A 14458-nucleotide genomic window follows, 5' to 3' on the forward strand; every position below is an offset into this window, starting at 1 on the left:
CTAACCACTTTGAATACACATATACAAAATGGACATTCATCGGTGTACCCCATTTTTTCTAAGTTCCGTTATTGAATAGTTTACCATTCTTTAGAGCTGAGTAACACTCCATTGTATAAAAATACCACATCTTTTTCATCCATTCCTCAGGTGACAGGCATCTTGGTTGTTTCCAAGATTTGGCTATCACAAATTGTGCTGCTATAAACATAGATACATATATATCGCTATGATATGACGTTTTCAGTTCCTCTGGGAAAATTCCCAGTAGGGGGATAGGTGGTTTGAATGGGATTTCCCATCCTAGTTTTGTAAGGAATCTCCACACTGATTTCCATAATGGTTGCTCCGGTCTACATTCCCACCAGCAGTGGAGAAGTGTCCTTTTTCCCCTACAGTCTCTCCAGCATTCATTGTTGATTGATTTCTTTATGATAGCCATTCTTTGTGGATTGAGATGGTATCTCAGTGTTGTTTTAATTTGTACTTCGTGGGTGGCTAGTGATGTGGAGCATTTTTTCATATATTTATTCACTTCTATAATTTTGTCCTCTGAGAAGTGTGTGTTCATCTCAGATGTGCATTTTTGGATTGGGTCTTTAAATTTTCAGGCCTGGAATGCTATGGTAGGATATCCAATCAGGAAAGTGGGATAGGTCAGTGCAGTTAGTAACATAAGGTCAAGGGTATGCTTGTTTATTTACAGACAGTGAAATGCCATTATTCATGGCCTTCCAGAATGTGTGACCATGGAGAGAGGAACAACCAGCCCTGTGATAAGCCTGTTCTCATATGGAGGAGCCAAGGGGAGAAAACAGACAGGAAAATGTGGATGTCTTAAATGTGTCATTAAAAGGAATAGATTCTAAATTTGATATTCAGTTGTCCAAGAACTCGATGAATAAACAACTCACCTGCTACCACTGTGGAAATCCAGGCCACTTTACGAGGGACTGTTATGAGAATTATCATAACAAAAGGCTCCGTGAACCATGCCTTGACTACAGGGCTGGCCATAGGGAGTCAGATTTCCTCCTAAGCTGGAGGCCCCAGGGATCACACCCAGTTTACTAAGTGGTCCTGCAACACTGAAGTGATCTGGGGCACTCTGCCTTCTCCCTCTGGTTGGATGGTCGTCTCCATGGATGAGCCCTGGGTAGTCATGACTACAGAGAGAAAATGAAACCAGTTTATTGCTGAACACTGGTGCATATCTCTGTCCTTTTTAATCCTGACCTTCCTTCGAGCCATCATGCGTCAGTCAAAGAAGTCATTTGAGAGGAGGTAACTCGCCAGTTCTCACAGTCTTTGGGCTATAATTAGGATGGCTTCCTCTTCTGCCATTCGTTTTTAATTATGAAATCCCCGTTGCCCTTTTTTGGGAGAGATATTTTGCCTTGTTTGAATACTGGAACATCTGTGCACTCAGGTCAAGTACACTGCTTCCCCTTCATGGAAGCAGAAATAAAATCTCAAGTATGGGAAACTAAAAGTAGAATAGCAGTAGCAATAAGAGCTGTCTAGTACAAATATAGTTCAGATTTAAGAGAGTGGCTGAAACTGGAATTTGGTCATATGTGTGGGGCAAGAAAAGGCCAAAGTGCCTGAAGCAATCAAGCTACCTTGGTCCTGAGAAAAGCAACTTGCTTGGGACTATTCTAGCTGCTAGTCGCTAGGCAATCCCTGTGTCTCATGATACTAACCTTGTAAAGAGTATAAATATACAGCCCTACAGTTTTTGTTGAGTTTTCCCCTCATCATAAGAGGACCTCCACCTGACCTCAGTTGTTATCTCTTGTCTTTATTTTCTAAATCCCCTCACTGTTTCTCCTTGGGACCACTGAGAGCTGTGGTGGTTTGCAGCACAAAGATCACACTATTTTTCTTCACTGAAATGGATAGTTTCTAAAGTCTGAAGTTTCAAAGGAAGTACTACTGCCTATAATTGACAACTTTTTAATGTTTTTGGTACAGGGTTTCACTATGCAGCTCAGACTTGTAGTGGTCCTCCTGTTTTCAGCCTCCCCAGTGCTGGGATTACAGGCATGAGCCACCATGCCTGGATTCAGTTGCCTGCTCAGTGTGCCCTGGAGGCAGGACTGGGTATCGAATCCTGGTCCTTGAGCTTGCCTAAGCAGGATCTTAGTTTGTTGAGCTATCTTGCCAGCCCTTATAATTGAAAACTTAAAGCACAAGGTTTACTTCCACTTTGTGACAGCCTTTGCAACACTCCAATCTTAGTAGTATGAAAACCCAATGGAGAGTAAGGTTTGATATAGGACCTTAAATTGGTAAATGAGACACTGGTGCCAATCTCTTAAGCAGTATCTAACCTTTACACTCTACTTTCTTAGGTCCCAAAATATGTCAGTTGTTTTTAAGTGTCAGATTTAAAAGATGCCTTCTTTTGTATTCTTTTATCTACAGATTCTCAGTTTATTTTTGCCTTTGCAAATTCTCACATCCAGGGTTCTCAACTGTCTTGGACTGTGCTACCTTAAGAATTCAGAGACAGTGCTCATGTTTTTGGTCAAGTCCTTTCCCATGACTTGGAATGTTTTGAATTTTCCCAAATCAGAGTCCTGCTGTTATGTGCCCCTCAGAAGAGCTCTCTAGCCAAGGCAAGCATGCTCTGCTGACTTTTCTAGCAGGGATTAGAGGGAGAAAACCAATCGCCTTTGTGGTTTTGACTGCCTAGATATCCATGATTGCTTTTTCAAGAGACCATAACAGTCTTGGAAAGTCCTGCCAGAGTTTCCTGATCCTCTAGTGTCTGTTCTGCTTCTTTTGCCTGACCGGATGCTGCCCACCAGTGAAAGGTGGCCCCAGAGAAGAAACAGAATAAAGTCAAAGTAAAGCTTCATTTGTGGCTTTCAAGGTGATGCAAGTCCCTTGTTGAGAAGGAACAAGAGAATAGAAAAAATAGTCTGAGGGAATCACAAGAAGCAGCAGAGCTCCACATTTTCCAGCCTCAGACTTGCACAGGTGAACAACTTTGTTTAGAAGACAGTCCTGGTTCAACATGTTCCAGGATGGTGGTGGCCTAGGGAAGTTTTTCCTCAGGATTTGGTGAGTCATTCAACTCCTACAGCTAGGAGAGAAGGAAGCCTGGCCATTGCTCCAGCTGGAAACAGACCTTGGCACCATCCACAAAGCACTGTTTTCTGATGCATTCAGAATGCGAGAGTTGTGAGATCAGAAGGTTTCCACCCAGATTTCAGAAGATGGCCTGGGAGGCCAGGCAGTGTGCCTCTGAGAGGGCAGTGTGTGATGCTGTGAATGTTAATATCAAGATGCTGTAGAGACCCTAGAAGTGGAATGTGGATCCACTGATGGATGTACATCGTCTGAGGAAATCTTGAGGGAGGGAGCAGAGCCAGCCCCAGTGAGAAGCTATGGTAGCTATATACATTTGCAGTTCTGTAGGGGTGGAGTCACCCAAGTACTTTTGGAGTTTATGATTTTCCTCAGATTGCCTCAGCTGTTGCACAAGGAGCTACAAGACTTAATGTATATCCTGTTGGATTTTGGACTTACTTTGGTCTCATTTCTTTATATTTCCCTATTTGTACCTTATGGAATGGTAATGGTTATCCTGTGCCATTGTATTTTGAAAGTGTCTAACTTTCTTTTTATTTGTTTATGGGCTCATAGCTAAGAGTCTTGCTCCTTTTCTCAGAGAAGACTTTGGACTTAGACTTTTCATTAATAACTGCTAGGAATTTGGCAACTTTTAGAGATGGACTAACTCCTTTTTGTACAAAGGAATGTACATGACTCTTTGAGGGGCTAGAGGCAGAAAATTATGGTATGTGTCAAGGTGTCTCCCTAGAGCTCATGTGGTCTTACCTGGGTTTTATTTTCAGAGATGGCTGACTCTAGGATGCAAAGATGGATTAAGTGTTCTTAGAGCTCTTTTTTTCTGGGAATATTATTTTTCTTTTGTTGCTGTTACTCTAGTTACTTACAAAGTTGTGGAATTCTATTTTGCCATCTTAGCTTCAGAGAGAGCTATTCGCTCAAAAATTTTATTTCTAAGAGGATTTAAACTGACTTATGTGAGAGAAGACAGGAAATCTTTACACTTATATGGGTATTACCATTGATATCAGAATAAGGCAAACTTTCATTTAGAAGGTTATGGCAGCATAGGTATTCAGGACTTTCCTGAGAAGATGCAGTCATACACTTGGGTGCAATTCTGGGCATGGACACATTACATTCTCATAACTTTGTCTTGGTCTAAAGTTCCCCTGGTCTTATGTTAAAGTTTTTTTCTGTCTGGTACACATCACTAAAAATACTAATTCTTGTGTCACAGCCTGACTTTGAGTCAAACACAGTGGCCTTACTTGGTGGGGTTCACAGAATATGACGCTTTTGGTGTGCAAGCAGTGCATCAATGAGCAACAGTGTTGATAAGTCAGTTGTGAAGCTAGGGTAATTGCCTGCCAGGACTCTAGAAGATCCCTCAGAGAGGGATCTTTTGGGAGGTTTTCTAGAAGTGTTTCCAAAGGATCTGTACAGATATGTTTTTTCTGGTCACTCACGTTCCTTGGGACTTCAGTAACTGACTTAAACTTTCTAATTCTCAGAAATTTCACCTGCAAAATTCACATGAACACTGCTCCTCCTTGGGTGGGTTTAATGACAATAAATGAGAACATCATGGGATGCTTATACTACATATCAAACACAGAATAGTGCTCAATGAATATAATCATAATACTTATCATTATACATAGCACAATGTATGATTTTCATTTCTCTTGTCTGACTTTGAAGACTTTACCTTTAGCAAAGGGAGAAGTCTGTTCTGTTTCTTTTCTTTGCCCTGTCCCTCTCAACCTTTCATTTCCATGGAATTTTGGTCATCTTTGGTCATACCCATACCACTGTACCCACTGATGGTACCTTCCATTTTTCCTTGCCCCATCAACTTGCCTAGCCCTGGATTATTCCTGGATCAGCGGGGCAGGAAACTCATGGTGTAATCTGGTGTCATCCTGGTAAAGCCCAAAGGTTTGGGGGCCACATATATATCCTCAGGTGCTGGTGAGGATTTGAACCTAAAGTTCTGTATGATGATGGTGAAGAAGAGAAAGAGCTCCATTCTAGTCAGGCCTTCCCCAAAACAGTTCCGCTTTCCTGAAGAAGAGAGGAAGGAAGGATGCATATGAAATGAACATTCACTTGTACCTCGCTCTGTACTAACACTCTGCTGTGTTCTCCGAAGGAGAAGGAGTTTCAAATGCTTTGGTGTGATTGACCTTATGGGAGGATTTAATATTTTTTGAGCCAGTTTCCCTTGTACATTAGGTGAAGTGACCCATGCATGATTATAGCAAATAGAAATTCAGATGTCATTTCTCTCCAAATAGACTCTCAAAATGGTTGCAGTGCTATTATCTTCTGTCTACAAACCTGAAGAATGGGTTGTGTGTCCTTAGAAAAGTCTATGAAAGGGGTATGATAATCTCTTCCCTACCTTGGATACAGATATATGGTATTCAGCTTGATAAAGATACTAGGCTGCACCCGACAGAGGGAACCAGCAAGAAGATGCTCTTTTTGGTATTAGTGGTGGTCTAGCAGCAAACACTGTTCTCTTACCAATGGAAAAGGGTATAAAGCCATCACTCTTTTTAAACTGGCCCTTCTCATCTAGGAAGTGCTGTGGGTTGAACTCTTCTGGGTTGGAGAAGAAATTGCAATCTGTCAGCACAGAACCCAGCATAGGGAACACTTCAGTGCCCTGTCAGAGAAGAGAAAAAATATTGATAAGGGCTGAAATGTGAATGTGCTGAAAGCATAGACGTGTTAGAGGGGGGAAATTGGAATGATCTAGATGAAGTTTTGGGGTAAATGGGGTTGGTGTTTCCTGAGGAAAGAATTTTGTGCGTTCATTTTCCTTGAGGCAAGATGTTTAAATTAAACAGGATTCTTGTTTCTGATGATTGAAGAACACACAATTCCTATCTCCTAAGGCGGAAAGTTGGGAGCAGTTGGCGTTTCCCATATGCTGCTTTCTCTAGGGACTTCAGGAACATGGAATTTAAGCACCTGATGCCTTAAGACTGGGGAAGACACAGAAATTAGGAAATTATTGGCGGAAAAGATGAAGGGACACAATAGTTAAAGAGTCCTTTGAAAAAGTGGGATATGAGATAGAAATCCTCTAATGGAGATGGGGTATTGAGATTCCAGGGAGTGGTTGTATATTCCTCTAGAGTGTATGGACTGCACCTTGGGAATAAAGAAGTCACGAAGTGTAGTGTCCTTGGTGATCCTGCGAGGTATACCCATGGGGGCAAAGTTTGCAAATCTTTGGATTTCATGTATCACTGCCTCTGTGTAGGGCATCTTCATTCGGTCCTCAAACTGGGGTTGTCGGTTCCTTCCAATCACTCGGTCAATCTCCTCACGGACCTTGGCTAGGGGAGTAATACAATATATCTTTGCTTTTATTGGTCTCAGAGCAAGCACAACATCCAAATATGTGACACTATATGCATGACAAGTATCTATGTATACATGTAGGACTTTCACAACAGATGACCCTCACTATCTGATCACATCTTGCTGCTTTGTTCATGTAAGAACTGTAGAGGAAGCAGAAGAGAAAAATATTCATGCGGGCCAGGGAGATAGCTCAGTAGAATAAGCGCTTGCCTGGCAAACTCAAGGGCCTTAGATCAATCCACGGTTACACACACACACACACACACACACACACACACAATATTCAGGAATTTAGCATAAAGTGGTCTCAGCATAGTGTGTGCAAATCATTTTAGACAATCTCAATATTTTAACAGCTAGTGAGACTGTTTCTCCCATCTCTGCACGGCAGGCTGTATAAAAGGGTCGAGAGGCTAGGGGAGATGTTATCATTCCTGCAAACTCAGGTGACTTTGAAGAATCTGTGTCCCATACCTCTTTGTTTCCTCAGTCTTACCCTCCACATCCGGGTGCTTCGCGAACAACAGGAGGCCAAATCGCAGAGTTGAGCTGACGGTCTCTGTGCCTGCAAAGAATAGGCTCAGTATGGTCATCACCAGGTTCTTCATGTGGAACTCTGTGTTGGGATTCTTCTTCTCCTGTAGCAAGAGAGATTATTAGTCTGAGCCCATTTACTCCCCCTCTGAGGGACCTTCTTGAGTTTTCCTTGAACACATTTATTTTAGGTCCAGACCTAAGTTGGGAAGAAGGACTCTAGATCTGCTGGGTTTTCAAGAGTTGCCAGGCCTTTATCCTGACCTGCCCCAAAATGCCCTTCTCAGGTTTTTTTTACTGGCTGACTATTCTTTAATTATGAACTTTTTTAATGGTAGCAACATTTACAAAGTATGGGAATGTGAAATGAGAAGAGGGTCAGAAATGTGAAGAAAGGCTGTCACACATTGCCAGGCAAGTGGAAGACCCAATACTATTATGGACTACTGGAATATTTTGTAATATTTTACTGAGTTCACACACCTATAATATTTAAATGATGGATCTAAACAAAAAAAGGGGATATAGATGAATGTCCATTTTGTATCTGTGTATTCAAAATGGTTAGGATAGATATATAGCTACATTCTCTTAATTCAAGGAATAGAGGGATTTGTTCTAATAGTATTTGTAAATAGGATATCATTTCTGCATCTTGTACAACAAACAACCACTAGAAAAGCAGTATTCAATGTGTTAATTATTGGAACTACCAATTTGATTTGAAACTGTCTCATTGCTATTTACTTCTCAATAAAATTATGGAAAAAAGAAATATGTCCCTAAAAGTCTCTTCTACATCTTATATCTTTCACATTTCAATATTTCTCTACAGTTTTTAATATGATATGTAATTATTGATTTTCAATAAAGTTAATAAAAAAAAGAAAGGCTGTCATAAATGACTTAAGGATATATTTTCTGAAAATAAGACAAAATATTGTGAATGGCCATGTCCTATTCTTTCCCAAAATATCTTGAATTTTCAAATGGAAGATTTCCCTCCATTAATCCTTTGAATTTCATACTGCATAATTAAGAACCTTTGAAAAATTTTCCCTTTCTTTACAGGCTGAAGATTGATTTCCAGATGCCTGTGGAACTCTGCCAGGATCATATAGCAAAGCAGGTCACCTGTCCACACAGGTGTATCTGATACTTAGGATAGCAAAGCCTAGAGAATGGGGGATGAAAACGCTAGTTTTGGAGTCAGAGCTAGAGTCTATGACTTTCTGCTGTGTGGTCTCAGGAAAGTCACTTACACTTTTGACTGCAGTTTACCCATATGTGAAATGGTGCAGTAAAATAACATCACTCAAGAACTGTTATGGGCACGAGTAGGTGAATATCATAGAACATTTAAAAATATTGCCTGGAACATGGTATTGCTATGGACGTGGTTGCTATTATTATTATTTTTTGCACATATCTTGCATTGAATTAGGGCTCAGTAGATAAGATAGCAACATTCAATTATGATTGGAATTAAGGAGATCATTACAATGGGGAACCAATTTGAATGTGGTTCAGTTCTTCCTTCCTCCGTACCCTGATTTACCTCTGCTTGGCATTGATAATTTACATCCTGATTGCTACATGTACCTGCTGTATGCGAATAAGAAAGGAATCAATGAAGTCCCGTGGGGCATTGGGATCCAGTGTGCGCTGGTTCTGCTCCACCTTCTTGATCATATAATTCTCCAACTGCTGCATGCCCTGAAAGGCCTTTTGCTGTGGTCCTGGCAAGTATTTCATCACTGAATAAAATATCTCATAGAGCTGGAAGTGGAAAAAAAGAATACAACAGACAGGCAGCTCTCAGTGGGCAGGAACCAGCTGGAGTGGGGACTGTCTAAGGGCAAGAAGAACATTGGGAGCAGGAATCTGTCCAATATTTAGATATTTAAGTGAGGCCCAGTCGAAGAGATATGCAATTGTATACGTGGGTTAAGTGTGAGAATCATTGTTCAAGAGTTTAAGTGAGATGGTTTGGGACACACATGTTTATAAATTCCAATAATTTGGAAATGGAGAAATCCAAGTTTTGAGGAATTCAGGTGGGGTTGTAATTGTGGATAACCTCCTTAGGTGTTCAGGCATTAAGACTGGCTAACTTGTAGTTGATTGTCTAGTTGGATTCATGTATTTAATCTGGTGACTAATTTACTGGTATGCAAACATAAATTGGGACAGTATTTCAGGTGTTCAAATAGAGGATACCCATTTTTATGTTTAGACTTTCCAATGGACTGTATAGGGACACCTTCATAAGGTGTGAATCAGCTGGGTTGAAGAGCACACATTAGGTACTTGAGAGAATAATATGTCCAAATACATGTTTATTTATCTCGGCTCTAGTACCTGTGCAGCCTTTCATGTAGTTAAGTAGGATGAGTATCAGACACTTGTCTAGATACAGGGCAGGCTGGCCCTTTTAAAAATAGGTTTATAGTACTCAAATTATTTTGGTAATCTGAAATTTGCAGCATTAAGTTTCAGGTGTTCAGAAATAGCTGAAGTGGTCATCTATTCAGGTGTTAAAATGTTCGGAAAGACTAAATAGGGATCATCTGTTCAAGATAAAAGTTAACTTGGGATGGGACCACTGGTCCAGGTGAGAGCTGAGAGGAGGGTAAGTATCTTGCTGTCAAGTTGTTTAGGGGCCATCTGTTAAGATATCCAGAAATCTTTAGAGATTGAGTATTAGGCCTCTGCCCAAGTATGGTGCAATTGGTCAGTTGCCCAACAGTGGGGGTTGTGTTGGAGAGGACTTTGACTCTAAGAGGGTGATACCTTGGGACATCTGTTGCCCTCTGATTGCTATTGGCATGTTGATTGGGGGTGGCTGGAAGGCAAAGTTGGAATGTTACCTGTCCCAGAGGTGAAGCTATAAATTTCTTGACTACTGTTGTCATTTGTAGCAGTGAAAGGAACTCATTGTCTTCATAGTCAAAGCGGTCTCCAAAGACAATGGAATTAATGATATTGGAGACTGATTTGCTCAGGTAGAAGGTGGGATCGATGAAAGCCCCTATAGAATGGCATGGAGTCAGGATGAGACAGAAATTGGGAGCAAGCCAATTGGACTGTGTGATGATTGGCTGACAACTTCAGGAGGGTACTGCAGTGTTGAGATGGATCATTATCATTGGATTCCAGGGCTGAAAAACCAGGAATCTTTTCCCAAGTATGTCCCCATTCCACTCCCCTCACCACAGGTCCTTCTGATCAGGTATTTTCCTTTTGCTCCCCAAGCACAGTAGGGTCCCTACTCACCACGTGTGGCCTGAAAGGCCTGGACCAAGTATCCTGCTTCTTCCTTAATTCGCTCTTCAACGCTACGTTTACCCACACCGAAGTCTCTCAGGGTAGCAATGGAGAAACGTCGAAGTTGCTTGGATCTCTCCCCGTTGCTGAATGTCACGCCTGCGGTGGTAAGTGGAAAGCTAGGAAGACATCAGAGAAAGGCTGGGAAGGCCACAGATCACCCATGATGGGGGCTCCCTATAGGAAAGGAATGAGATCAAGAATGAGAGAGTATGAAAGCTACAAACTCAGAGCCAGAGTCAGATATATATGGAAAGAGAAAGATTTATTTGGAAGAAGATAATCGAAAGAAGGAAGACATGGAAAGGTAAGATAGGTGTAGAGAAACAATGGTACAAAGGCACTCCAGTGGAAGGAGGAAAACAAGAGTAAAGGGACATATGGACAGAAGGAGAGGGAGTGAGATTATTTTTATGCCTGTAAATTGAAACAAAATTGTGAAAAATTGTAGGCTGAGCTGGAGAAGGAGAAAAATAGCAAGAGAGAAAAAGAAATCCTTTGAATGGAGAAAATTTTGCCCTGAAAGTAATGAAACTTTGAAGCAGACATTGTATAAAGATTCTACCACAGCAAGAAGGGAGAGAGCAGAAGACAGAAATAATCATGGGGAAGCACAGAAGCTGAGGCTGAGAACCAAAGATGTCAGATAGTTAGAGGAGCAGGATTCCACGACAATAATCATAAGAGGTTCTAGGATGCATAGATCCAGAGAAAGAAGCAACATATACTGAGAAAGAACAAGGAGACAGGGACAGAAAGATGGCAGAAATTCAGACAGGAAGTTTAGAACATCTTGGAGACTGACACAGGGAAAGATAATGTGTGGAGAAGGCAAGCAGAAAAAGCTCTGCACAACCTTTTGTGGGCAGATGAGTCAAAAGAGAAGACAGGGGAAACTAAGCCCACCAAATCTGTAGAAACATTTTTTTCCCTCTTGGTATGCCACTCACCATAGCCTTGGAAGAGCCTGTTGAAGGTGACCTGCTCGCCTCTCCCACTAAAATCTTCAGCCTGATCCACCAGAGCCTCCTTTATTATGTCATATCCACACAGCACAACCACCCGGCGAAGCCCCAGGTAGATGGTGAACACTGGGCCATACTTCTTGCTCATCTGATAGGAGTGGGTAGGAATGAGTAGATGAGTTATTCACTGAATTAGGTCCAATACCCAGAATTCAGATGCTACAATTCATTTCTCCCAGGCTCTGACAGTCAAGGACATCTCAAGATATAGATTTTTTTTCCTGGATAGTTTGTAGTTGCTTAACCATCAAAATCTCCCCATCCTAAGACTGGTTTATCCTCATTAGTACCCTTTCTCCAAGTCCCAGTCAAAATACAAGGAATACCATGTCCACCACATTCCACCCATCCCCTTGTCTGGAGACACCTTCATAAGGCAGATGTACATCTTCTTTGTGTTCAGCTGCAGGTAGTTCCCAATGAAGGGCAGTGGGATGGGTCCAGGAGGCAGCTTCCCCCAGAACTTCCTCTGTTTCCAGACAGACATCAAGGCCATTATACTCAGGCAGGCCACCAGAGTCACCAGAAGCACCCCTGAAGCCAGCATGATTGCAGTGAGATTCACAGTCAGATGGTGATAGCTGAGATGATTTTTCATTTATACTCCCTGAGGTGGAAGTATGGCCTTTGTTCTTGTTTGTACAACTGTTTCATTTTACCTCCCAACCACGCCCCAAACATGCAGCCTGCCTAGTTTGTGTCACTTGCAGTTAGGTGGGGGTGGGACATTTGAGTGTATTCACAAATAATGTTTCACACTGAAATTTTAGCTCTGAAAGAGGAAGAATCTTGGAACTGAAGATAAATGAGGGGTAACAAATTTTATCAAGAATTAAAAACATTGGACTATTTGCTTGGTTGTGCAGCTGAGATTCATAGTTGGAATTCCAGGTTGGGAAAGGTTTCACAATTGTTGATTTTTGAGATCTATAGTAGAGCAAAAGCATTGGATTTAATTGGATAGGACATGGATGTCACTGTAGAATTCGGATTGTTGGTGAAGACTGATATATGTTCAGCAGATTCTATTTTTTAAATTAATCTTATTTAGAAAGAAATAACAATGAGACAGTTTCAAGAAGTTAGTAGGACAGTTACAATAATTAATATATTGTACATTATTGTCTTCATAGTAGTTATTAATAATGCAAGATGAAAATATGATGTCTTGTCTAAGCACAGTATAAATCTTTCTTCTCATTGAAGTAAGAGAAAGTATCTGTATATCTAACCTAACTAATTTGTATATACAGATATATCTAGATGGACAATTCCAGGACTAGTTATTTGAGAGTCTTTTAAAAACTTTTAAAAAAATTTGTTTGTTTGTTTGTTTGTTTGTTTGTTTGGTACAGGGTCTTGCTGCACAGCTTGGACTTGTAGTGATCCTCCTGTCTTAGCCTCCCCAGCATGGGAATGATAGGCATGAGCCACCACACCCAGCTTCAGTGGCTGGCACAGTGGCATGGCATGCAGCACCTGTGCCTGCAAAGCAGCCAGGAGTCAGTATTTCAACATAGAGGTTGTTGACTTGCTTGTATTTGGCCCTATAGTATTTGTTGCTACCCAAAGTCCCTTATGGGAATCTTAAAAAATCAGCCAGGATAGACTCTATAAAAGGGTGAACATATACTGCTCTTATGTGACCAGGATCAAGGTAGATGACCGGATGGACATTGCAGCAGAACAGTTTGCATAAGATGAGAATATCACTCAGGGTCACAGTTTGCAAAGGGACTGGCCAGGTCTTGTGAAATACTAATGACAAGCACACATATTGCGGAAAGTCCCAACTTTCTGCAGGATACTAAGTTATAAAAAGCTCTACTAGATTTTGACACAGATTCTTAGGGACAACTCATTAATTTTGATGGATCATTTATATTGTTGTTGTTCTTTTTGTTCTGCATTCATAACATTTTGCCTATGGATGTACTTAGCACTGAGGCTGGGCATGGAGCAAGTACATCAAAAGATTAAGCCAAACTAATTCAACTCTTGTCTATTATACTCTGCATTTTATAGTTTCCCCATTCTGGATTTTGTTTCTACACAAAGGAATGCTAGCATTTGGGAAGAGCATGCCACATTTGAGAGTGTTAATTTTCCTTTAAGAGTGTTTAGGGCTTTTCTGAAAAGCCATAGAAAAATCAAGCCAATAAGAAAGACACTGATAAACTTCACAATAAGGAACCAAAATTGACCCTAGGATACTTAAGGTGGGAACAGAGAAGGCATAAGTGGCTTTGCCATCTTTCATCCTTGAAATTTTCCTTTAACAATAATAACAATTACCCCCTGGTGTGTTTCTTGTGTTACAACAAGAATAAGCAAAAGTACTCATGATATTTTGAATCTTTATCTTGAAATGATTTGCGAATGATTGACCTTACTGAGGTTACTGATGTAGTAAGTGATGGAGTTGGGATCCTTCTCCTTTCATTGCCTGTCCCACTCTATTCTAGTTCACACTGAGATCAACATTAGCTGCCTATGAATGCTGAAACTGACATGAACAGTAAGCACAGAAAGACAGTTCTTTTATCAGTACCTGGTAGACCCAGAAAAGGATGGTCAACAGGTTAACGTTGAGATTACAGACATGACATTAAATTTTAGGTAACAAAGATCTAGATCCAGTATCGGAGTAAAAACACATAAACTGACAGAAATGAAAGGAGAAATAGACAACTGAACCAAACAAAATAAAGATAATAATTGAAAACACCAGTGTTCTACTCTATAGAAGTGAGTGTAGAAATTTCTCAAAAAACTAGGATTATAGTTTCTGAGCAGCCATTGAAGGGGAAGTAACTGTGCGTGTGTGTGTATGTGTGTGTGTGTGGGTGTGTGTGTGTGGGTGTGTGTGCAAGTGCACATGTGGGTGTGTGGACAAGGAGGTGGGGGCAGACAAGTTAAGTGTCCCAACTCCTTGGACTCCCTTTGCTATTCTTTTTTCTCTCCCACTCCTATCTGATGGTAGGGTGGGTTTATATTTCTGATTCTTTTCATTAATTTCCAAATTTTCATAAATTTTTAGGTTGCGGGGTAGTGGGAAGAGCATGAAAGGAGAAAGGAGGAGAGTAGTGGCAGAAGAGCAGGAGGAGGAC

The 14458-nt window shown here is 41.0% G+C and overlaps 1 protein-coding gene across 2 annotated transcripts; it reads right to left on the minus strand.

Annotated features, from left to right (window-relative positions):
* Positions 1 to 4018: 4018 nt before the first annotated feature.
* Positions 4019 to 11944, minus strand: LOC101564464 (cytochrome P450 2A5-like). 2 transcript variants are annotated; one of them, XM_004648639.2, is made up of 9 exons: positions 11716 to 11942; positions 11274 to 11436; positions 10273 to 10422; positions 9867 to 10027; positions 8599 to 8775; positions 6959 to 7100; positions 6247 to 6434; positions 5614 to 5755; positions 4019 to 5148 (listed from the first exon to the last, which is right to left on the minus strand). In XM_004648639.2, the coding sequence occupies exons 1-9, from the start codon at positions 11893 to 11895 to the stop codon at positions 4967 to 4969; spliced, it is 1485 nt and encodes a 494-aa protein (XP_004648696.1). In that variant the 5' UTR covers positions 11896 to 11942; the 3' UTR covers positions 4019 to 4966. The 2 variants fall into 2 exon arrangements, with proteins under 2 accessions (XP_004648696.1, XP_023564495.1); XM_023708727.1 differs by lacking the exon at positions 11274 to 11436 and having other exon boundaries at positions 10273 to 10442; positions 11675 to 11944.
* Positions 11945 to 14458: the final 2514 nt, after the last annotated feature.

This window comes from Octodon degus, unplaced genomic scaffold (assembly GCF_000260255.1).
Source record: "Octodon degus isolate 3935 unplaced genomic scaffold, OctDeg1.0 scaffold00506, whole genome shotgun sequence".
NCBI lineage: Eukaryota > Metazoa > Chordata > Mammalia > Rodentia > Octodontidae > Octodon > Octodon degus.

Bases quoted from the DNA above. Each gene is read 5' to 3' on its own strand.
- LOC101564464 (XM_004648639.2), bottom strand. From the start codon at position 11,895: ATGCTGGCTTCAGGGGTGCTTCTGGTGACTCTGGTGGCCTGCCTGAGT. The intron at 11,437-11,715 runs GTGTCTCCAGAC...CACTCCTATCAG, and splicing joins TGTACATCTGCCTTATGAAG to ATGAGCAAGAAGTATGGCCC. The intron at 7,101-8,598 runs GTACATGTAGCA...CTCTTGCTACAG, and splicing joins TTCTTATTCGCATACAGCAG to GAGAAGAAGAATCCCAACAC.